Source organism: Schistosoma haematobium, chromosome 3, assembly GCF_000699445.3.
Source record: "Schistosoma haematobium chromosome 3, whole genome shotgun sequence".
Taxonomy (NCBI): domain Eukaryota; kingdom Metazoa; phylum Platyhelminthes; class Trematoda; order Strigeidida; family Schistosomatidae; genus Schistosoma; species Schistosoma haematobium.
In genome coordinates, this window is record NC_067198.1 from 2,239,151 (window position 1) to 2,266,436 (window position 27,286).

General features: G+C 37.1%; 1 protein-coding gene across 1 annotated transcript; it reads right to left on the reverse strand.

The window, feature by feature from the left end:
* Nucleotides 1-720: 720 nt before the first annotated feature.
* LMNB2_3 (Lamin A C) lies at nt 721-27,286 on the reverse strand (the record flags this gene model as incomplete). The annotated part of the gene is made up of 6 exons (XM_051218926.1): nt 721-2,935; nt 6,122-6,280; nt 8,869-8,981; nt 12,375-12,537; nt 14,533-15,111; nt 17,540-27,286. 6 exons carry the CDS (start codon nt 27,284-27,286, stop codon nt 2,216-2,218), a joined length of 11,481 nt encoding a protein of 3,826 aa, XP_051068668.1. The 3' UTR covers nt 721-2,215.

A 27,286-nucleotide genomic window follows, 5' to 3' on the forward strand; every position in this document is an offset into this window, starting at 1 on the left:
CTTATAATTGCTTATGTTGAACGGTTTTGAACTGATCAATGTTAGACCACGATTTAAAGCCTAAAATTTTCGTCGTAGTATACGACTTCTCGGCATTGAGCAGAACCTTCACTCCTACTCACGAACTCTTAAACTCTAAACCACTGTGTCAGCATCCAGCGGTGTTGATGTCTAGATTCAATCAACCCACAACATTATGTGGTCATCTTCATGCGTGAACAAAGCTCCAGGGTTCGAATCTCGGATACGAGAACATGGATGAACGCTGTTAAGAAGTCTTATGCCAGTAGGAAACACCTGTTCAATGCTTCTAAGTTTTCAATCATGGTTCATGATTTAAATCAAATTCGACAATCTCCACGACCTTATACTGAAAATTATCTTTATCTATGATTGCAGTTTTGTATTCATTCACTTCTCTGGAATCATTACCCTTTTTCGTATTTCAATTATAAAAAAAACAACTGTTGGATGCCGGCTCAGTGGTCTAATGGTTAAGTGCTAGCGCGCGAAACCAGTAGGTCCTGGGTTCGGATCTCGCGGAGTGCAGGATCGTGGATGCGCACTACTGGAGAGTCCCATACTAGGACGAAACGATCGTCCAGTGCTTTCAGGTTTTCCATGGTGGTTTAGCTTCAATCGACTCATGATTTCAATATGTGAAATTTCTAAAATCTCCACAAAACCCCCATTCTGATAAAAACACACAATATATCCAGAAGATATTTATTTATTTATTTACTGAATCTGAACGAATGAAATGAATAATGAAAATGAAATGATGATGATGATGGTGACAAGAATAAGTAACAACAATAATAATGATGACAAATGTTTATATTCACAGCCTAAAACTGTTACATAACAATGATCTGATGTCAATGTTTAACTAATGAGAAAACAAAAACAGATCAAGATCTCTCTCTCACACACACACGGATACACACACACAGATACACAATATTGATCTAAGCATTAAACCAAAAAAACGACATAGCTACACGCTTTAACACCGTAAAACATTGAAAGTAACATTGATCATAAGTATAAAGAAGAAACAATGTAATTTCTAATCGTTATGCCTATGAACATTATTTAAACAATAAAATAAAATATATATTCGTGAAATATTATGAAAATGGATGAATAAATGAAGAAAAAAGAAAGAAGATTAAAGTAATATAGATATATAATTGAAAGCAAAAGCTGTGAAATATAGAACACTTCCCTAGCACACACACCCCCCTTCTTCATACAATCAATCAATCAATTATGAAATGATAGAAATGGCGCTATCAAGAGTTTTGGCAATTTAGTTATACACACACACACACAATAAACTGAACAAAATGAGATTGTCACAGTAACTATGTAATAACTATATCTCATAGTAACCATGACGATTGAGTTGGATAGAAAAGAAAAAAAAACTCAAAAATGCATGAATTCACATGATACTCATCTATATAGAAGCATTTAAAATAAATAACTGTTCATATACCCCAGCAACAACAACAGCAACAAAAAATAAAAGCAAAAAAATAGAACCATCTAATTAATAATGAAATCATTGAATTTGTATTTTTTTTTATCATATATCTGTAATCTATTACATAATACAATGTTTACAGTTTTCAAAAATGATGATAAGCAGATCGAAATTGTATCAGATCAAGTACACAATAAGTCATAGCAACAACAACAAACGATAATGATAATCGATAAATCCAGTTTCATATGAGAAACAAAGAAGAAAACTGTACACATCTAAGCAAACCACCCCCTCTTCCGATGGATCAATGTATATATTATAGCAGAAAAATAAGATAATAATAATCATAATAAGAGTAAATCAATAATGTAATAAACTATGTGTAAAACAGTATGACATCAACTGAGTAAATGAATGGTTGAATAATTAAGTATTAAACTAGCACACATTACAAAAAAAATCAATTCAATCAAGGAACATCACAGGTACTTGTATGGCAATTAAAAAAAAAGAAAAGAAAAGAAAAGAAAAAATGACACACATACACACACACACACATAGTTTATCATGAATTAAACACAATGAAACTAGTTGTTTATACTATGCTTCTTTTGCTTTTTTTCTCTCTTAGTTGAGTCATGGCAACAATAATGGTAACGACGACGACGACGACAACGATGATAATCGCAACAAAATAATAAGACTAAACAATTAAAAAATCGATCATTTTTTAAAATTAGATTTAAATAAATTAAGAAAACGTGAATGAAATTTCATTTTTCTTGATTTTATAGGAATTCTTTCATTAGAATAAGGATGTGAATGAAAACTTGTAAATGAAAAAGATGATGATGTTGAGGATGATGAACGACTTCTTGTTGTTGTTATGGTGGTGGTGACGGCGGCGGCGGGGGTAGTGGTTCTTGTTGTTGTGGAACTCTGTGGTAATTGATGAATATTATTATTATTATTATTATTATTATTATTATTATATTCATGTAATAATGATTGTTTTTCATTACATATTATATCATTTTCATTATTCATTGTTGAAGAAACTGATAGAGATGAAGATTTATTTGGATAATGTTCATAATCTTTTATCATAGACATTGATATATTATGTAATTTATGTTGACTTGTCTCTAATTCATTCCAATTTGATATCAGTATATTTGGATTATTCTTAATATCTAATGGTTTAGATGAATTTGTTAATGTTGTTGTTAATAATGGTGTTGATGTTATTGTTCTACCAATAATTTCAATGGATTTATCATTAATATCATGACTGCATGGTTTAGATAATGATTGATATGTATCATCAATAGATGAAGTATGATGATGTTTATGGGAACGTTTTAAAATTGGACCACAACTAAAAGTGTTCCGTGGAAGACAAGATACTTTTTTGTGTTTTACCGTTTGTGATGAAATAGATTGCTAACAAACAAACAAATATAAACAATAATGACAATTATGAAAAGTCAATAACTGATATTATGAGTCAATTGAAGCTAGATCAGCATGAAAAATCTGGAAGCACTGGAAAGCCGTTCCGTCACATTGTGAGACTCCTCAGTAGTGCACATCCACCAACTTACCTTGCTAGATCGCGAACCCAGGACCTATCAGTCTCTCGCATGACCGCTTAACCACTAAAACACCGGACTTTCTGGTATCCAATAGTGTTAATGTCTAACTTCAACTAATCCATCAAATTGAGTGATATATCCACCATTGTCTTCAGTGAGTTACTATCTCATAACTGACCCGTTTGAACTCCCCTGGTCAGTTTCTCACTAGAACTCCATGAAATACCTCTTAAAGCCAGTCACTAGTGAGCATATGTTGGTTAATATCAGAAGGAGTTTTTGTGGATATTATAGTGATTCCAATAGTTCAAATGATATTAAAAACAATACGTAAACGAAACATATCAACTTGCAATCTTCAAGTTAATTAAAATCCAAATTAAGTAAGAATTCATTTTATTGATTCAATCATCAGTCACCATTAGATCGTACTTAAAAGTTTCTTCAGATTATACATATTAATTATAAATAAGAAAAACCAGTTAACGTGATCTCGATTCCTAAAGATATGAAAGATACGATGCCGGCTCAATGGTCTAGAGGTTAAGCGTTCGCACGCGAAACTGAAGGTTGTGGATATGAGTCACGCCTGTGAGGTCGCGGATGAGGAGTCTCATACTAGGATGAAAGGGCGTTTCAGAGCATCCAGGTTTTCGATAGTGGCCTAGCTTAAATTGAATCATGAATTCAACTATGAAACAATACATGGGAATCACTTGTTATTATAATGATCAATAAATCATTGCTAACATTATGATAAGATTATATTCATATGTATGTATGTATTTAGGTATACAATGAAAGCTCCACTTTAATCGATTCAAGTCAGAGAATTTAGCCGGATCAATACATATGTAGATATTCTTAATGTCATTATTTATTGCTAATTGACTTGAAGACAAATTCTATTCCTAAGACTGACAACACATCAGATCCGAATGTTGGATGTTGTATGAGTTTGTTCGAGTGTATAACACCTTTTAGCATTTCGATCAATGTCAAAAGTTAAATAGTCAGTTACTTAGTAACAACGTAGGATGTAGTACAGTTTTTTTAAAAATTCTCAATACGAATGCACAGAGATAATTGTCGTGTTCAGATTAAGTGAAGCGGAATCTAAAGCAAAGAGAAGCTGCAGGGTCTAATGGATCTACCCTTTGAAAACTTTAAAGTTAGTAATCCGACTTGAGCTGTAAGACTGACTGAGATCTTAGCAAGTTTGGTAACTAAACACAATTCCATATGACTGGTTTTAATCACAGAGGAATCAGTTTAATTAATATAGTGTCTAAAATATCAGACACTCCACCTGGAGTCCCTCCGGGGGCTACTGCCGGTTCCAAACCCGGACAAAGGAGGAGGGTTGGGCATGGGGTTAGCGACCCCATCTCGTAGAAAACTAACTCGCTAAAAAACGCTAAAATATCAGACTTAATAATACTTCGATGTAAAAATAAAGCACGTGAACGGCGAATTCGAGAAAACCAGATTTGTTTCAAACATGAACGTGGATGTTTAGACCAAATATGTTAGATAATAAATTCAAATTTTAGATAAGCCTGCTTAGAGAACAAACTGTTGGATCTAGAAATGAATGTCTTGTTTTGCACTACCAGAAAGATAATAATAAGCATGAATTAACGATCGAATTCAAAGCAATTGACTTGGATTCTAATCAGAATTGAACAAATTTTGCTAGTAGCTGTATTACTAATACTGCAAGGTTGAGAATTTTATACTACATCGGACAAAGTGGACTCTCCCTTAATCTTTGCATGCATGAACATGAATTAGCGGTCAAACTCTATAACATGTCTTCACTTATATCAATACATGCGAACAACTTTGAACACACATTCGACTAAAAAAATGCTGAAACAGTGGATAGAGGGAATGCTAAAAACACCAGTGAATATTCAGAAGCTTGGGGCTCAGATCAATTAGCAATCAACAAACACATTGAAATCGATCAAATCTATCAACCAATTCGAACAATCATGGACAAATGTAGGACCAAAAATCAAATCGAAGGCAGATACAATCACAATAAAGAGATAAACAATGACAGATGATTAACAGTCAACAATAAGCAATCAAGATCGGGGTCTACAGGACAAGCTGTGAGTCATATGTGAAGAAGTTTGAACATTTCATTTCTGCCTGAAGTTTGTGCTGATGATATTGTTCAGAAGAACAACGAAAGCTCTATGACCAAACCATCCAGCTCAGAGAATAAAACTCCATTTAAATCATCCAATTAGCCTACAAATCTCCACCATTTCAGAATTATATAGAGTTTGAAATGAGTTTTAATCGGCAGAATATTTAATTCAAAGTTTCAGAGTCTTTGAACTGACTGTGAGATGAGTAATTATGTTATGTCCCGATAAGCATAATGAATGGTAACTTTTGAGATCCATTTCTGGACTAATACTACATATATTTTTACCGTATAATTGTTAAATAACTAAACTATTCATAACCATGTCTCTCTTATTATGAGCTTTGTTTTGACCTATAGACTACTATTATACGACTTACCATTCTTGAGCTATGTCTGGTCTATCAATTACTACCTCTAACATTCACAGTAACATTTGGCAAAATCTTGTACAAATATTGTTTCCTATTTTATTGGTACGATATGGTCTGTCTGGTTGGTATATAAACCCAGTATGTTTGAAATAAATGATTCATAGCACAGAGGCTGAGATTGGTGTTCTGGACATAACTGGCTGGACTAGGCACGAAGCACGACAGATAAGTTCTCTAGACTGTTGCTCGTACGGGTTTTACGTGTCATTGGTTCGATTGATAATTCACTGTACTCTAATTAGCGGTATCATTACGTTATACATTAACAGGGTACACAGGTCACAAGTTATAATAAATTAGAAGTGTTTACTGTTGTTAAGTTCAAGATGGAAAATGAAAAAAAAAACAAAACAAAACAACAACAGAACTTACTAATACTTCATTAGTTTTTATTAAGATTTTGATAAATTTCACATAAAAATAAACAACAACTACTTACCATTATTCTCATTGGAATAAACATTCCATGCGTTATAAAATAATCAGGATCACTAATTCTTGATGTCATTGATGATATTTCAGATTTGGATTTAGATTTAGATTTTAATATTGATTTATTTCCTATTGTTTGAATAGATGATGAATAACTAGATCTAATCTAATATTAAAAGATTTATGGAAGAGAAATTAGTCTTAAAGTACAGAGATATCTTTTTTTTTTCGAAAAAACAAATCACTCAAAGATTAAACTATAACAATAAATCATTCTTTCATATCTATGAATTTGAACAATCAATAATAATAAGTTTATTTGAAGAAGTGTAAAACTCCTGGATGAATAAAATATGTGATGCTAAGTGATTTAAAGTAGTTAGCAGGACAAATCTGACATTGATTACTGCTCAATGATCACCCGAACGTAGTTGCTACCTTGACGTGGTGGTTGGGCTTGCCTATCGTGATGATCCAACCGAGCTATATTGGCTGGAATATATGTTCCTGTAGGTTCTACCATGACAGGCAGGTCGATTGGAGAACGGTAAGACTAAAAGCAGCAACTCAAGGTCTGAAGGCGAAGTTGTACTACTGATTGTAAAGGGGTGCGACAGCAGTAAGAACAACCAGCATCTGCAGCGATGCTGCCTTCTCACAAGGAAAGATGGGGTTAGGAAAGGTCGACCCTAAAAATGTCACGCCTCACATTATTTCGCGAATTTCCGTCCCCGGGGGTAAGGCCCTTTGGAGAACGAAGCTAACACGTTAGAAACCTCCCACAAAAAGGCCGTGTGCAACCGGCCCCAAGCAGTTGTCCCCTGGGCTCTGCGATCACGCTCTCAGGTCGCTAAGACCAACATTAATCTAACCTCCTCTTCAGGTTACTCAAGAAATACCCTTCCACGGTGTGGGCAGCCGGGAAGTGATACCAGCCATAATACACGTAACAGCACATGAAACTGCTCAATGATCAATCAACGTAGACATGTCAGACTTATAGGAGGTCAAATGAGGTATGAATAGTTCAATTATAGCATTTCAAAATGTCAAACTGGGTGATGTGGATTTGAGTTCGATAAGGAATATCAGTTTCCTTAAGGTTGGAATTATGCTTTGTACTTATAAAGAGGGTTTCTTGCTGACTATCCCCAGCCACCTTACACTAAAAATAGTGTACACGATACTGGGTAACATAAAGTAGTGGCCAGATTATAACGCAATATATAACATCTGATTAGTACGAAGGATTCTATAATCATAAAAAATTGTTGGTATTGACTGATCGATCAATGTAAAACGTGTACTATCCAAGATCTTCTAAATGTTTATCATTTATGTCAGTCAGTAATCCCTGAAAGTTTTGATAAAGACTTAATTTAGCAAGAAAGAAAGATTTTGTAACTAAGTGATTACCTATTAAATTACAATCAAGAAAACAGTGTTTCTGTTAGTAGATTATAACTACTTGTACTGTAAATCATTTTAAAGGTTTATTTTTGGCTCATATAACGTGACATTGAATGATATAGTGTTTTACTAAGGCTATTATTAAACAAATCGTGCATACCCGAAAAATGGCTATATCTTAAAATTTATTGTTAGCTAATTGATGCATGTGAAATTGTTTTATGCCTGTAGGCCTAAAAATGAATGATTACAACAATAATCAACAATGTCTGGTAGACCTAGCTGTTATAGATAGTTGTTTTAGGTTGAAACAAATATCTATGAACAGTATCAACCAAATGCCATGGTACGGTTAATGGTAAGGAAAATCCGCTCTCCTCAAAATGTTCTCGTATGGCTATCCGTATATAGCTACAGACCAGGAAGTTCTACTCACTGCCTTCTTGTAGCGTGGGTTTTGTTTACGAAATTGAGAGAATTTTAGCATTTTAGTTGATATAAGTTTGTGATGAAAACCATAAATCTAATTCCTAACTCTAACCTTCAACTGTAAACTATAATCGTGACCAGTGGAGTTAATCCGTTTCGGGTAGAAACAGGTGTCTAACTCAGTACAATGGAAGATGGTCGCGTGATTTCGTGGATTGGTTGAGGTTAGACATTAACACCATTGGATGCCGGCCGGCTCAGTGGTCCAGTAGGTTAAGCGTTCGCACGCGAGACTGAAGGCCTAGGTGTGCGAATCCCGCGAGCAGGATCGTGGATGAGCACTGCTGAGCAGTCCCACAATAGGACGAAACGGCCGTCCAGTGCTTTCAGGTTTCCAAAGGTGGTGGTCTAACATCAATTGATTCATGATCTCAATCAAAAACTTACCAATCTCCACAACTCCTATACTTATAATCCTTATTCTTCAAACTGCTTTATAACCCTCATTTAACTCTAGTAAGAAGGTGTACATTCTGAAGATCATTACGGCGTCGATCAAATATTGTCCATCAATTATAGTCTCATCAAAACCATTCACACATAACTAACAAGTAATATTCACCTAAATATCATTGATCGATTATCTCTAACCAAAAATTAGAACGAAATAATGAATTGATAGAAGTACTTTATCTAGTAACTATTCATTGAAAACAAACAAACTGTTTACAAACAAACATGTCAATAACTTATCACATGAAACATAATCATCTTTTACAAATATGAACACATGATGTATTTGATTCGTGTAAAATGTAATCATAACAACATAAGTAATGATTAGTTACTATGTGTTTTCCTTTTTTTGGAAAGTGTAACTTTCACAAATGATTATAATTATTGAAAACAACTTACCAATTGTTCATCAGAAGAAGGAATGAAATTTAAACGTCGACCACTAGTATTCTTTTCTTGTAAATTATTTAAAGTTGGTTGAAGTGATTTATGACGTATTCCATCATAATGTTCTAACAAGAGAGATGTATTACAAAGAAAAGGAAAATTAGATTAAAACTTTAGTAATGAATTGAAATAGATTAGGAATTGAATGTAGTTCAATCACGTACACATTGTCATAGTGACATTGAGTTATGTTGGTGTACAAAGTAACATCTTAATCAAAACTTAACAGTTTTAAAGATTATAATTAAGAACACCTGAAAAAATCTCGATGAATTGACGACTAATTAACACCGTTGAATGCCAGTCAGCTCAGTGGTCTAGTGGTTAAGCGCTCACGCGAGAGACCAATAGGTCCTGGGTTCGAATCCCACGTGCCAGGGTTGTAGATGCGCACTACTGAGAAGTCCCACAATAGGACGAAACGGTAGTCCAGTGCTTCCGGGTTATCCATGGTAGTCTAGCTTCAATTGACTCATGATCTCAACTATTAAAATTACTACAATCTCCACAAAACCCCTTCTGATACTAATGAAACAAAAAAGATTTAACATATTAGTTCATTCGTCATCATTGACAATACGGAAGTACTACTGTTGGATGTGGATAAATATTTGAATTCTAAAATGTATAGACGCACATCAATTACAGATGCAATGGTAAAAATTAAAGCTGGTTGCGTTTAATGAAATATTGTGCACATTTCTAATGTGGTGTATACTACTTTTGTTGGTAGATATAAGTAGTATGTAACACCAATCAGAAGTAAAATGCCTAGGCATCAGAAGATTGAAAAGATCGAGTTGAAGTGAACAAGAATATAAACACAGAGTAATGGTAATAAAAACAGGAATGAAGGAACGATAAAGTTTTTAAGAGACAAATGGTAAAAGATGTGCAGATTAAGTATTTAATGTACGGTTATACAAAAGAACTCTATAATTTTACATCAATCAATCAATTGGTTATCTAAAACAAGTCTTCGTTCACTACACTAGCAATTTCTAGCAGTTTCTTTTTCTCAATCCGCCTTCAAATATGATATAATACAAATAACCCTTAGACAAATGTGTTATATCCGGACAAAGAATAAATGAATGGTAACCGTTCGGAATTATTTATGGACAAATCTTATACGTATATTCTTATTGTATGACTGTGAAGTGGCTCCGTTATATGTATATTCATATTCCTTTTATTATAAGCTTCCATTTGATCTATTGACTACTACTGTACGATTTACTATTCATAAGTTATTCCCAATTTATTAGTTTCAATCTCCCACATTCACAACCCCTTTTTGGCTTGATCTTGTACAAATGTTATTTTCTATTTTATGATACGATGTGGTCTGTATGGTTTGTATGTAAACCAAGTACATATCACTGCTGCTAAGATTGCGGTTTTGGACTTAATAGACAGGGCTCAACGTAAAAGGGCTAATCGGAACTCTAGGCTTCATGTTCTGGTGTATGCGTCATTAGTTTGGTCTTATAAGTCGGCGGATCTTAATTTGACAGTCGTATTTCATGATGATCGTATAAGCTAAGGACAAAACAAAATAAGTAACAGTTGTGATATGGACAACATAATGATATAAGAACAATTATGCATTGTCACATGTACCGTATATATTAAAAAGACCAAATTTAACATTTACAAAGTTGAATATACACTGTTATACTTTAGTATACAACATAGTGCCTCCAAATGCCCTGATACGATCGAAGGTGGGAAGAGTCCGTTCCCCCTATCGAAATGCTCTCACATGGCCACGTGCATACAACCACTGACAGTGAAGTTCTATTCACTGCCCTCTCGTGGCAGGGATATTGTTTACGAAATTGAAAGGACGAAAAGCGAATGTCCGGCGCTTTAATCGGGTTGGTGGATATGGATAATCCAACTAGGGGAGTTGGAAAATCCTAATTTCAAACCAATGGTCCACAAGGACATAAGGATCCTGAGGGAACAAATGGCGTATTGGACATCGGATACCATGAGACTACATCTTCCGACGTTACTCTATTGCCCTGTGGATCAGACCTTCAGGTCAAAGGATCCGGGTGTGGTCTCTTAAGCAAATCACCTGCTTTATTTTGAGCACCGGGACAGTATACCAACCCTCACACAAAACTATGATAGTTTTATTTTCTCATTAGTTAACATAAATTCAAAATGTATTATATGAAGCTATAAACAATGGGAAAGTAAAAAAACATTGTCAGGAAAACAAGAATGTATACATTGCAAATACAATTCAGCTGATTTATAGTACATATGTATCATACAATGGAATAGTAGATAAGATATTCGTCTTCTGAACTTTCAATGAAAATTCATTCGCAGATTTATTGCTTGTCATTGTTGCTATGTTTTGGACTCATGGATGGTTGTTGAAATTTTAGAAGTAACATTTGTTGATTCAAAAAGTTTAAGAGTGACATGTTATCTTATTATCAACATTATTATCACTCTATGAGTCTGTAGGGGCTGGTACTATGTCAAGCCCATATGTATTGGTCTTTTACCCTCTGGATAGGCCAATCTATTCATTATTCTCAAGTCATATTTTCACCATGTTACTTATTAGCTTGTAGTGACCTACTTTTATCAAGAGAACGTGATTGGTTTAATGGAAACAATCATTATTATAACCAATTGTGCCAGTGATTGTTTTACTGTACTTGTTTGTTTGACTGTACCAAAACACATACATTCTTCCATTGATTGTGACCTTGCACGGATTCGGTTAAGCTCAGTAACGACACTTGTACTCCTTTGGCACGATCTCGGTATTCTTTCAATACCACGAGATCGCCAACAAATACATTTCGACTACAGCCATCGACTGCCTCCTGATATTTTGGCTTACGGGGGATCTTATCGGTTAACTGGCACGTAGTCTTCCTGTAGTGGTGATCATAGTCAACAACGACTCGACGCCTCACTACAAGCTAACCAACTTTGACTGTTTTTATATGTGAGTGTATGTGCGTTAATTACTTACCCCATTCATCATATTTCTGTAACTTATTTTTCTTTGACTATAATTATCGATTAATGCTTGATTAAATGGAATTGGCTCACTCGCTTTCTGCACTAAGCATCATTTTGTTTTGCTTAGCTCTTTCCTTTTCACTTTGTTTCTCTGATTGTCTGTCCAAATCAACGATTGTACGAAATATACGTATTCGAAATTCATTCTCATATTTGATTTATTTAATTCCATTATTCAACAACGGCTATTTAAGTCAGTGATTACATATGACGGTAGCTGGGATATATATTTCAGTAACAATCAGAAACGATCAAACTAAAGTCAGATAAAGGGCCACTAAAAGACGATTAGAACTACAAAAATTCCACATCAATGGCCTAAATCGGTAATATTACATTAAAAAGAATGTTAATTATAAATAATTGATCAATAAAATATTAAATAACGTATTAATCAGTACCTGAACGTAATGAAGTTTTGTCCGTTCCTAAGCTTAAATCTTCTTCAATTGATGACAATCCTTGACTGCTTTTATTTAACAAGCCTGTTAACCGATTTAATTGACTGTTTGCATTTGTCAATCTCTGTCTTAAACACCAATTAGTATCAGACTGAAGGTCTAGCTAAATACGAATAAGCATACAAATGAATAGAAAAAACAAACAAGATGTTATATGAAGTTTAATAAACAATGAAAACTAGGTATCATAGCATTTATAATTTATGCGTTAGTCGTAATCAGTCATCTGCAACATAGGACCAGGCATATAAATGAATCAGTTCAAATTGACATACCTGATTAGTACAAGACGAACGCTAAATTCATAGAAACAGTTACTTCAATGGAAGTGTTAGTTCGTAGAAAGAAAGGTATAAAGTAGTTTTAATCTCACAGACAAAGAGTGTTTACACCGACGTCATTGTGATCGATCCTGAGCCATATCACCCAAATTATCTAACCATTGGCTATTATAGTTGGGTGCACCTCAACCAGGTAGTTTGCATCTTCCAACATGGCATAGACTAGAAGTTATTGACTTTATGAACTGATGCTACGTTTTGGTTTGGCCGCCACTAACTTTTTTCAATCCGTTGTAGATAGATATAGAAGTAGTCAGTTAGGAGTATGTTTATTTTTCATTTACAAGTAAAACAGTTTCTAGCTTTTGAAAATTAACTATTGTTTAGTTGTATAAAATATTCTCTTAAGTATATTGACGGCTTAGTTATCTTTAAATGTTATAATATGCGTAGCAAGTTAAGTCATAGAAACTTCATCAGTTGAGAATGGCTGGGACACGTGTTACGTATGCCCAACCACCGACTGCCTCGACGTGCGATGTCCAGTGGTATAGGAGTAGGTTGGAAGAATGTTAGGGGCGGCCAGAGCAAAACATGGCAAAAGTCCATGAAGTCACTGACAAGTGGACTGAGTCATGTTGGTAGGTGTAGACTACCTGGTTGGGGACCGCGAGATGATAGAAACCGATGGTTAGAGACCCTGAATGACATGACTCAAAATCCTTTGCGATGGCGTAGGTGCATCTACTCTTTGTGTTCTTCCATATTCTAATCTTCTGATTCCTCCTTGTCCCTTTTTTCTCTTTCCGAATTTACTTCACTGGATTATGCTCTTTCAATAACATCTTCAAACCCTAATCTTTCCGATTACTGCTTATACTCTTACTACCTCTACCACTATGGGAGTTGAATCGACAACTGCATACCTGTTCTAATGTGGTATGGCAACTCGAACTGATGTACGTACGTACGAAGTTCTACGTTGTTACTGACTGACTGACTGAAGTCATAGAAACGAAGTTTCATGTTCCTATATGTTAAGCGTTTATTGAAAAACTGTTTCTCAACTGTTGTTTTTCAAAAGGAAAGAATTTTCTTCATTAATTCATCCTATATTACAGACATCATGTGTATCCGAATTCATATAGAGTGAATAAAACCGTTATTTCCGTAAAATAGCACCCAGATGTAAAGAAGTTGGTTAGTTGCCAGTTTCATCTTTATTTTGTAGAGATGGATCATCCTGTATTTTCAGAATTACACCATGAAAGGAGATGGATGGATTTACTTCATTTTTAGGGTTGAATGAACAATTTTGGAAGAAGGTAAAACGTCAGCTGTGTAAACATTCTCATCACAAATGACCAATGTGTCGTTTATATTACGTAAACAAGTTGAGGCATTTAATAACTTATTCGAATAGATGATTTTCAAGTTTCAACATGCGATAATACACTAAGAATGGGGGGGGGCACAGCAGATCTTATGGCAATCATATCCTTTTGGTCTATAAAACCACATTATGTTAACATTGAGATTGAAGCGTTAAGATTGTCACATAACAATATACACAATCAGTTAAATGCATAAAATGTTTTTATTGAGATCATGAATCGATTGATGTTAAACCACCGTTGGAAACCTGAAAATACTGGACAACCATTTCGTCCTATCATAGGACTCCTCAGGAGGGTGAATCCACAAACCCAGGACCTTCGGTCTCGCGCGTGAACATTCAAACCTCTAAACTAATGAGCCGGCATCTAGTGGTGTTAATGTCTAACTTTAACCAATCCACGGAAATTCATTTCACTTACTTCAGATGTAACAATATGATATTGATCTAAAAGATATTTGGCTAAACTGCGTAATTCATGCAAATTTCTCAAATGATCCACAGAACTAATTAATTCATTTATTGATGTTTTTTCTGAACGTCTTGGATAAGTTAAATTTCCTGTAAAACTTAAATTAGATGAATCAGATATTTCAGAGATCCGTTTAGATTGTGAAAACGATGTAGTAGTTGTAGTGGTATTAGTAGGTGTAATAGATGAAAGAGTTTGAATAAAACAATTAACTCCTGAAGTTGTCGTTGTAGTGATACTTGTAACAGTTGTACTACATACTGGATGTTCTTCTAATAATGATGATGTTAAACATGGAGAAAATGAAAGAGATGATTGAAGGCTTTTTTGAACACTTTTTTCCTGAGTTTGTTGTTGTATACTATTGTTTATTGGGATAGTTGTTAATAGTTCCGTCAAGATATTGATTAACTCTTCTTGTCTGCGTTCAGATAATAGTGGTTTTTTTGATTCAAGAAAATGTTGATTCATTTGATTTAATGCATTCAATGCATTTTGAACTAACGTATACAAATGTTGTTCATACCACTAAAAAAAAGAAGTATAGAATCTTAGTTATTTGTGTATTATATATGAATCTATTACTTAGTAGAGCGGATTACCTAGTGGGACGGATGACTCACGAACTAACGTGAGCGGTAACCTGGGTGGTAGAGATCTGGCTAATCACCTACTTGACCGATACCCTCAAACCGATTACGAACTCCACAAAGAAACACAGCACAATTACTCTTGGATGGAAAAAAGATTTAAAAAATTGACAAAAGTGGTGCATGTAATGTACGGGGTTGCTCCTTACGGGGCAACTCCAACTGGTTGCAAAAACAACTATTCTAGCACCAGTAGTTGTGCTGTGCTACGATGTGGCCTGTTTCCCTCCAGAAGGGCCTACTAAGCTTCACCAACTTATTTGGCTGGAAGGGGGGGCACTTAGTAACTGTGAGAAAGAAACGTGATAAAACAACTGATTGATAATCGTAAAATGATCCAAGCGAGTTGGCAAAATAGTTATTCTTTTTTCTTGAACCTAAGCTTCAAATTTCAGTTGAGTTCTGTCACAACAATGAAGTACTGATCAGAGTTTATTTAAAATCTACAAAAAGTTGAAAAATGTTTCTGTTCCACATCACTGATATTTATCATATTGTCAATTACATCCAATTATCATGAAGAATATCTTTCCAATCAAGCAATAAGTTAGAATAGGTGGTAAATGTTAATAAACTTTAGTTGTTTGCCAACATTCGAATACAATTAGAGGAAGTTAGTGTGGTAAACCCGCCTGATTTAGTGTAAGTTTAGATAATGCATATGAAATTCCGATTTAACGAATATTCAGTGTCATTCACCTTCAACTAACGATTGGGTGTACGATCAATAAATGGTTGGTCTTTCTGGGGAAAAAAAGAAGCACGTTAAATTCATATAATTCATTCTTGTTTATAAAGCATTGGGAGAATTGGAAAAGTAAACAACATCGAATTTGTTCCACAGTTTATGAATAAGGTGGGGATATTTAGCTGCTTAGGTCTTATGAGTAACATTCAGCTAGGAACTACTCATGCAGTTGATTTACAGTAAAGCAATAAATTGAGATGTCTTCTGACTTTAAATGACTTATTTTTATTCCACTTATTCCCCTTGAAATAACGACAGTCAGTGGAACTATAGTATCATTATTTTGAACCCAATGCATGCACAAATGTTTTCTAGGTTGGCGGTTCGTATCTGCCTCGTCAATCTCTAGTGCTTAAATCAAGTTGGTGAGTATGAAGCATCCATCTAAGGAAGTTAGAAAACTGATTCCGAAACAATGGTGAACATAAACTCTAGAATCCTGAGAGATCGAATGGATTAGGAACCTATTGTTGGTAACCAGATATTGTAGGATTGTATCTCCTAACATTGCCCTATTGCCTCGTGGACCATAGGCTCAGATGTGGTCCCCTGCTTTGGCTTGAGTACCAAGATGGTATTACGGCTCACAAACAAATCCAATGATTTGTTTGGTGCCCTTTTGTAACAATATTTATGTATTTACATAAATAGATAGACAGACAGAAATCCTATCGAAAATCAAATCAACAGTCAGATTTTCATTGTTCCGATGCTGTTTATCGGTTGTAAGTTAAATGATAACCGTCAGCCACAAAAAAGTGATACCAAGCACATATGAGTAACAGTAGAAGCTGCCACATCACGTTAAGATGACAACAGGAAGTTAAGAGAAAAGAATCCCATGTAGTTTTCAAATACTCATCTAATGATCATAGATCCTTTTTTTAGGTATAGAGATGGCGACTTTCTTTGTAGAACGCTTGCATAGGTAAACACATTCAGCACAAATTAGCCTCCTGTAGTTATCCTCATGAAAGTGATCATTAATAATGAGAAGATTATAGGGGATTCAACATTGTTTACTACTATAACCCCCAAATGTCGTGGTACGGCCGAGAGTGGGGAGAGTCCGCTCTCCCTCTCAAAATGCTCTCACATGGCCACGCGTATATAGCCTCTGCCAGGGAAGTCCTATTCATTGCCTTTTCGTGGCGGGGGTGTTGTTTACGAAAATGAGAGGACGAAAAGCGAATGTCCGGCGCTTTAACCGGATTCAAAACCAAACCAATGGTGCACATGGGCTCAAGTATCCTGCTGGAACAAATGGCGTATGAACCAATTGTTGGTCACCGGCTACCATGAGACTGCATCTCCTTATGATGCTCCACTGCCTTATGGATCAGACCTTCAGGTCGAAGGCTCCGGGTGTGGTCCCCCAAGGAAACCACGTGCTTCAGTTTGAGCACTCAGGCAGTATCACAGCCATCAGACATATCGAATGAGATTTGTATGGCGCATATGTATTTGGTGCCTCCTTGTACCAATATGAATGTGTTAAAATAAATTAATAAATAATCATAAATAATTATTAGAAAATTAATAACAAAATATCACTTACATCCATATCTTCATGATAAGATATTTGATCAGTAGATTGATCTGTCATTTCTATTGTTTCAACATTTATAAATAATTGATTCTTAGAAGTGGATGATATTGTATCGATTTGTTGTTCAATGGATTCTTTTGATTTGAACATATTGATATTAATACGATGAATTGGTATACTATTTATATCGATTGGATCTATATTTTCCCAATATAAAAATTTATTAAGTTTCTTTATGAGAACTTGATTGTTTAATATAGATGAAGATAGATTATATTTATTATGATTTATTGATTCTTCGTCAGATTTATTATTTGTTGAGATGATGTATAATAGTTCCGTATCACGTAAATGTAATAAACGCAGAACAAATTCTAGTGAATATTGGTCAGTATTGTTAGTAGAAGTTTTATAATTGTTTGAAATAATAGTCTGAGATTGTTCTTTATCATGAATTCTATTAACATTAGAAGAATCATGTGATTGTTTCTCGTCACTTATAAAATCTACATCAGGTAAAATAGGTACTTTAGTTGAAAATGATATCACTTCATCTGTAGAACCAATAACAGAAGTATCTTTCAATTCATTAGTAGAATAATCTCTTCTTATATCCAGTAAGCTTTGTTCTGTGTCATTCACATTGAAATCTTCTTCAACTATTCTACTAACATCAAAAGAACTATGTGATTGTTTCTCATCACTTATCAAATGTACATCAGGTGGAATAGATACTTTATTTAATAGTGATATCACTTCATCTGTAGAATCGATAACAGGAATATCTTTGAATTCATTACAATAATCTGTTCTTATATCCAATAAACTTTGTTCTGTGACATTGACATTGAAATCTTCTTCAACTATTCTACGGACATCAGAAGAACCGTGTAATTGTTTCTCGTCAATCATAAAACGTACATCATTTGTAATAGGCACTCTAGTTAAAAGTGACATCACTTCATCTGTAGAATCAATAACAGAAGTATCTTTCAATTCATTAGTAGAATAATCTCTTCTTAAATCCAGTGCACTTGTTTCTGTCACATTGACATTGAAACCTTCTTCAACTATTCCACTCATATCAAAAGAACTATGTGATTGTTTCTCATCACTTAACAAATGTACATAAGGTGGATTAGGTACTTTGTTTAACAGTGATATCACTTCATCTGTAGAATCAATAACAGGAGAATCTTTCAATTCATTAGAATAATCTTTTCTTACATCCAGTAAAGTTTGTTCTTCAAATATTCTACTAACATCAGAAGAACCATGTGATTGTTTCTGATCAATTTTAATCGGTACTTTAATTAAAAGTGACATCACTTCATCTGTAGAATCAATAACAGGAGAATCTTTCGATTCATTAGTAGAATAATCTCTTCTTATATCCAGTACACTTGTTTCTGTCACATTGATATTGACATTTTCGTCAACTATTCTACTCACATCAAAAGAACTAGGTGATTGTTTCTCGTCACTTATCAAATGTACATCAGGTGGAATAGGTACTTCAGTTAAAAGTGATACCACTTCATCTGTAGAATCAATAATAGGAGTATCTTTCTGATGTTTATTATCAATACATTCAATAGTTTTACTTTTCTCGTTCAAAAATATTTCTTTATCAAGTATATATTGATGTGATACGTAAATATCTTCTTTTACTTTATTTTCTACATTAGTATTATCTTCATCATCATCATCTAATGTTTTGATTTGTTCAATATTCTTTTGTTCTATTTGTTGTATCATCTGTTTTCTAATAGAATTTAATTGATTTGTATATAGTTTAATTTTTTCCATGATATTTTCAATATCTATATTGATAGAAAGATTCTCTATATCATTATCATTACTTACGTTGATTGATTCAGTTGACATGGTAACTAAATTATTAGTTACTATGTTATCTATGATAATTGTTTGATTATTAAATAATGATTGTAATTGAATCATTTCAATATGAAGTTTATTACATTCATTAGTTAATTGATTTAATTTATCATTCAATAAATTATATTGATTTTCTATAATACTTATTCTATTGATATAAGTTTGGAAATCTTTAATCAATATATTAAATATTGGCATAATTTCATTTGGATTTAATATATTTATAGAATAATTATCATGATGATTTAATTCATCATTCAAATGATTACAAGTCATTGAAAGGATATCTCTTGGTGCTGTTGTTGTAGTTATGGTTGCTATATCATGATCATTATTGATTTTATTTCGTAAAATCAATAAATCATTCAAGATTATATTCATATTGATTTTCCATTGATTATTGATTTTTTTCAAATCAATCAATTGTTGTTGAATATATTTTGAATTATTTAGATCCATTTCAATCTTTTCAATTTTTGTTATGATTTTATTCATTTTATTCAGTAAACAATGACCAGTTTGTAATAGAGAATTATTGAATTCGTATAGTTGTTTTTCTTGTTGTTGTTGTTGTGGTGGTGGTGGAGGTGGTGATGATGATGATGGTGGTGGTGGAACAAGTACATTGGATTCATTTTCTATAGAACTAGATCTTGATATTAAATCATTATTAGAATGAATAATATTTTCTACTTTCTTCCAATAACAATATTGATTTGTAGTTTGTTTTAATTGATTTATTTTATTTAAGTATAAACCTTCAATTAATAATTGATAAATGATATTATAATTATTTTTATAATCAATAATTTCTTTGATTAATTCTTTTCTATTATTTAATAAATAATCAATAAATTTGAAGTATTGATTACATTCAATTGATTCTTCATTGGATATTGATTTATTATTATTATTGATTAATGATTGGAATATGTTTAATTCTTTTGTAATTTCATTCAATATTTTACGATATAATTGATTATTGATTATTATTAATTGATTATTTTGTTTAGTTAAATATAAATTTTCAAAATAAAGTTTTTCAATTTCTAATTGTGTATCATTATTGAATTTCTTTTGTATTTGTTTTTCTTCTTTTTCTTCTTTTTCTTTGACTTCTTCTTGTTCATGATGTCTATTTAGTCTTATATTATATAATAGATGAGATAATCGATTTATTTCTGATTTAGCAATAAGAAGTTGATGTTCAAGATCAATTTGTTGAGTTTTATTAGATATTGATTGTTGTGATATAAATTGTGGATAAATTCTATCAGAATGATGATCAGATAACAAATCACCAGAAGCGCTCACATCATGATCATGATCATTATCATCGGTACCATTCATTTGATTAATGTGAGGATATTGTGCTTTTAACATGTAATTGTAAACATCAGGATGTTGGATAGAAGAAATACAACGAACACATAAATTACATATAAAACAACGATGACAAACGTCTTGGATTTTACATAAACTACAGGAAGATAGACAACCGGATAACAGTAATTCATGTAGATTACTGAAATATGTCAAATTATTAGAATAATCACCAAAAATATCAACAAAATTAGAAGATTTTGAAAAAGAAACAATATCTGACAAAAGATCTATAAAATCAGCACACAATATACGATCAAAATTGGTATTTGAAAATCTAGATAAATCCAAAAGTAAATTCACAAAACCTGAAAGCAACCTCATACATAAATTAACAAAATCCGTAGCAAATGCTAAAGACATTGAAATTCTTGAAAATTTCTGCTTAAGATCAGAAAGCTCATCATGTAAAAATATACAATGAACACCGTCAACACCAGAATTATCACAAAAACCAGGATAATCTGACAAAATAACACGACGAGAACGTAAATCAGACACCTCTTTCTTCCTCTCCAACACATCCATATTTGCACGCATTATGTCCAAATCACGTCGTTCTGCCTCTACAGTCTCCCTCAACTCATTCACTTCGTCTCGTAAATGACGCTTCTCCTCTCTCAGATCCGCCACTTCACTCTCCTTCACAGTCAACAAACGCCGGACATCCATCAACGAAGCATCACTCTCCTCCACCGATCTAGACAGCTTCACTATCTGTTCATAACAAGACGTCAACTCTTCGCGCAGTTGACCAACCACATTCGACTCATCTTCACACAAACTTGAACTCACTAGCTTCTCTCTCGTCATCTCCACTGGACTCCTGGTCGACTGATCTACGGTCGACTGATCGGTAAATCCTGAAGTTGACAATGTGTCAGTAGCCAACCAAGACACGCTGTCTGTCGCTTGAGTCTCCACACTCACAAGTCTAGTCGGAGAACCAACCGACACACTAGGCTTGTGCTCGTCGTGTATGCATTCTGAGGAGTAGTCGCTCCAACCGTCAACAACCATGCAATTCGACTCGTCGTCCTCTGCATCTTTACCAACGCCCACGCTCACAGTCTCTCTCGTATCACTAGTGAACCCTGATGACAAAGCTATATCACGTTCAATCATACGATCTAGCACGTCAGTTCCCATGTCACTTCTGCACACTGTTTTTGCCAACCTGGCGTCCACATCGTCTGCCATATCCAACCTACTACGCAGTTCCAACAACTCTTTCATGGCTGTGTCGCGTTCTCTCACAATTTCGTTTACGCGCGACTCCCAGTCTCGACTGGCTATCGCCAACACTGTGTTGCAATGCTCTTCCATCGATGTCTCAAGCCGACACAATTGATCCCGTAGTGCAGAACACTCGTCACGAGAAGCAGACAGTTGACTCTCCAGATCTGACATTGCGCAAACCTTCTCATGTCTATAGGCCTCCAGTTCCTCTCGGGCAGTTGACGCCTGTTCGACTGCCTGACGAAGAGCTGTTTGCATCAACACCATCTCAAATGCCTGCTTATCACACAGGTCTCGACACTTGCAGAGCTCCTCAGACAGCTCACGGTTCCGGTCGCACAGTCTGCTCATCTCACTTACCGAATCCCAATCTTGTCCTCTCTGCATCGACGTCACTTCATGAGACTCTTGTAGTCGCACAAAGCTATCAAGCATAACAGTAGACTCCAAGTGTTCTGGCCATGTCATTGTCTCACACTCACGGTCCACGTGTTCAACCACACCATGGGACAACCCTGTTGTGACGGCATCTAAACACTCCTGCACTCGTTGTTCGTGCTCTCTGCACCAATCTCCATAGTCGGAACGCAGACCTCTTATATGGTCAACCACAAACGCCAACAGTGCTTTCGTCTTGGTCACATCATTCTCCAAGTCAGTAATCACAGTCATATAACTCTCTAGACGACGCTTCAGCGACTCACACTCACAGATCAGGGCATTGTTCATTGACTCACATTCTTTCAGTTTCTCAGTGACTGCCTCCAGCTCGAACGATTGTGTATCCAGTGCACGCTGCAAATCCTCTCGCAACCCGTCTGATGTGCAACGGTCAGTCGACGAGCCTTCGTGTGCATAGTCGATGTCTTGCACTGGTGACGTGGATCGACCAACTGTTTCGCACAGGCGATGTGAAACCCGTTCGTACTCACTCATTCTGTTCGCCATTTCGGCGCGGTCAGCATTCGCCTCAGCATGTGCTGCACGCAATTCTCTCACCTGCTTCAACAAGAAACCCAGTGATCCTCTGACCTCATCCATCTCCATGCACACATCGTCCAACAGTGTCACGCGCTCTGAAATCTTACTTCGTAACAAGTCTACCTCTGTCATCAGCTCTTTGTTGTGCTTCGACAGTGCATCAGCTTCGTCCGTCACTTTCATCGACCGGTCAGGCACACGAGAACTAAGAGGCATCACATCCATTGGCTTATCTTCACACATCATAACGCCTTCCAGCTCACGCAGACGCACACTCAACTCTGTCTTGGCATTCTCAAGTTCGCAGATTCTGCTCATGGCCTCCTTCAATCGCGCTCTTAGGCTGTCTGTATTTAACAGGGCAAGTTCGGGATCGTCATTGTCTTGTTCACTCGGCGGTTTCGTCCAACTCTGAGTGGCGTGAATGGGCAAGACCACTTCCTCGTTCGAAACGCCCTCAACACACAAGTCCGTAGTTTGTCTGTCCATTCGATCAGGCACAATGCCTGACACTGAGTCGCTTGCAACAGTCTCCACCAGCTGCATGTCAGGAACTCCGGCAAACACGTCTGCCTCCACTCTGTCTGTGTCATCAACCTCTGCCAACTCACGGACAACCACATCGGGCGCCTTTCTCACAGTCTCACAAGGAATCCACCAAGTTGTCTCGTTCACCATCATACGTGACTCCGGTTCCTGCACTTCGGTCTGTTTCATGCTCAACTCGAGCTGTGAACGCTCCAGAGCCGCCAACGTCGCCGCATTTTCCTCACGCAGATGGGCAACCTCGAGCTGCAACGTCGACACCAGGTCAAAAACTTCGTCGTCAATCTCCGTCTGCACACACTCCTCCTCCACAGCAGCAGCAGCAGCAGCAGCAACGTTCGGTCCACGACACTCCACGCACATCGTCGACACCTCTTCCTTGCTCTCCAACACATCCATATTTGCACGCATTATGTCCAAATCACGTCGTTCTGCCTCTACAGTCTCCCTCAACTCATTCACTTCGTCTCGTAAATGACGCTTCTCCTCTCTCAGATCCGCCACTTCACTCTCCTTCACAGTCAACAAACGCCGGACATCCATCAACGAAGCATCACTCTCCTCCACCGATCTAGACAGCTTCACTATCTGTTCATAACAAGACGTCAACTCTTCGCGCAGTTGACCAACCACATTCGACTCATCTTCACACAAACTTGAACTCACTAGCTTCTCTCTCGTCATCTCCACTGGACTCCTGGTCGACTGATCTACGGTCGACTGATCGGTAAATCCTGAAGTTGACAATGTGTCAGTTGCCAACCAAGACACGCTGTCTGTCGCTTGAGTCTCCACACTCACAAGTCTAGTCGGAGAACCAACCGACACACTGGGCTTGTGCTCGTCGTGTATGCATTCTGAGGAGTAGTCGCTCCAACCGTCAACAACCATGCAATTCGACTCGTCGTCCTCTGCATCTTTACCAACGCCCACGCTCACAGTCTCTCTCGTATCACTAGTGAACCCTGATGACAAAGCTATATCACGTTCAATCATACGATCTAGCACGTCAGTTCCCATGTCACTTCTGCACACTGTTTTTGCCAACCTGGCGTCCACATCGTCTGCCATATCCAACCTACTACGCAGTTCCAACAACTCTTTCATGGCTGTGTCGCGTTCTCTCACAATTTCGTTTACGCGCGACTCCCAGTCTCGACTGGCTATCGCCAACACTGTGTTGCAATGCTCTTCCATCGATGTCTCAAGCCGACACAATTGATCCCGTAGTGCAGAACACTCGTCACGAGAAGCAGACAGTTGACTCTCCAGATCTGACATTGCGCAAACCTTCTCATGTCTATAGGCCTCCAGTTCCTCTCGGGCAGTTGACGCCTGTTCGACTGCCTGACGAAGAGCTGTTTGCATCAACACCATCTCAAATGCCTGCTTATCACACAGGTCTCGACACTTGCAGAGCTCCTCAGACAGCTCACGGTTCCGGTCGCACAGTCTGCTCATCTCACTTACCGAATCCCAATCTTGTCCTCTCTGCATCGACGTCACTTCATGAGACTCTTGTAGTCGCACAAAGCTATCAAGCATAACAGTAGACTCCAAGTGTTCTGGCCATGTCATTGTCTCACACTCACGGTCCACGTGTTCAACCACACCATGGGACAACCCTGTTGTGACGGCATCTAAACACTCCTGCACTCGTTGTTCGTGCTCTCTGCACCAATCTCCATAGTCGGAACGCAGACCTCTTATATGGTCAACCACAAACGCCAACAGTGCTTTCGTCTTGGTCACATCATTCTCCAAGTCAGTAATCACAGTCATATAACTCTCTAGACGACGCTTCAGCGACTCACACTCACAGATCAGGGCATTGTTCATTGACTCACATTCTTTCAGTTTCTCAGTGACTGCCTCCAGCTCGAACGATTGTGTATCCAGTGCACGCTGCAAATCCTCTCGCAACCCGTCTGATGTGCAACGGTCAGTCGACGAGCCTTCGTGTGCATAGTCGATGTCTTGCACTGGTGACGTGGATCGACCAACTGTTTCGCACAGGCGATGTGAAACCCGTTCGTACTCACTCATTCTGTTCGCCATTTCGGCGCGGTCAGCATTCGCCTCAGCATGTGCTGCACGCAATTCTCTCACCTGCTTCAACAAGAAACCCAGTGATCCTCTGACCTCATCCATCTCCATGCACACATCGTCCAACAGTGTCACGCGCTCTGAAATCTTACTTCGTAACAAGTCTACCTCTGTCATCAGCTCTTTGTTGTGCTTCGACAGTGCATCAGCTTCGTCCGTCACTTTCATCGACCGGTCAGGCACACGAGAACTAAGAGGCATCACATCCATTGGCTTATCTTCACACATCATAACGCCTTCCAGCTCACGCAGACGCACACTCAACTCTGTCTTGGCATTCTCAAGTTCGCAGATTCTGCTCATGGCCTCCTTCAATCGCGCTCTTAGGCTGTCTGTATTTAACAGGGCAAGTTCGGGATCGTCATTGTCTTGTTCACTCGGCGGTTTCGTCCAACTCTGAGTGGCGTGAATGGGCAAGACCACTTCCTCGTTCGAAACGCCCTCAACACACAAGTCCGTAGTTTGTCTGTCCATTCGATCAGGCACAATGCCTGACACTGAGTCGCTTGCAACAGTCTCCACCAGCTGCATGTCAGGAACTCCGGCAAACACGTCTGCCTCCACTCTGTCTGTGTCATCAACCTCTGCCAACTCACGGACAACCACATCGGGCGCCTTTCTCACAGTCTCACAAGGAATCCACCAAGTTGTCTCGTTCACCATCATACGTGACTCCGGTTCCTGCACTTCGGTCTGTTTCATGCTCAACTCGAGCTGTGAACGCTCCAGAGCCGCCAACGTCGCCGCATTTTCCTCACGCAGATGGGCAACCTCGAGCTGCAACGTCGACACCAGGTCAAAAACTTCGTCGTCAATCTCCGTCTGCACACACTCCTCCTCCACAGCAGCAGCAGCAGCAGCAGCAACGTTCGGTCCACGACACTCCACGCACATCGTCGACACCTCTTCCTTGCTCTCCAACACATCCATATTTGCACGCATTATGTCCAAATCACGTCGTTCTGCCTCTACAGTCTCCCTCAACTCATTCACTTCGTCTCGTAAATGACGCTTCTCCTCTCTCAGATCCGCCACTTCACTCTCCTTCACAGTCAACAAACGCCGGACATCCATCAACGAAGCATCACTCTCCTCCACCGATCTAGACAGCTTCACTATCTGTTCATAACAAGACGTCAACTCTTCGCGCAGTTGACCAACCACATTCGACTCATCTTCACACAAACTTGAACTCACTAGCTTCTCTCTCGTCATCTCCACTGGACTCCTGGTCGACTGATCTACGGTCGACTGATCGGTAAATCCTGAAGTTGACAATGTGTCAGTTGCCAACCAAGACACGCTGTCTGTCGCTTGAGTCTCCACACTCACAAGTCTAGTCGGAGAACCAACCGACACACTGGGCTTGTGCTCGTCGTGTATGCATTCTGAGGAGTAGTCGCTCCAACCGTCAACAACCATGCAATTCGACTCGTCGTCCTCTGCATCTTTACCAACGCCCACGCTCACAGTCTCTCTCGTATCACTAGTGAACCCTGATGACAAAGCTATATCACGTTCAATCATACGATCTAGCACGTCAGTTCCCATGTCACTTCTGCACACTGTTTTTGCCAACCTGGCGTCCACATCGTCTGCCAT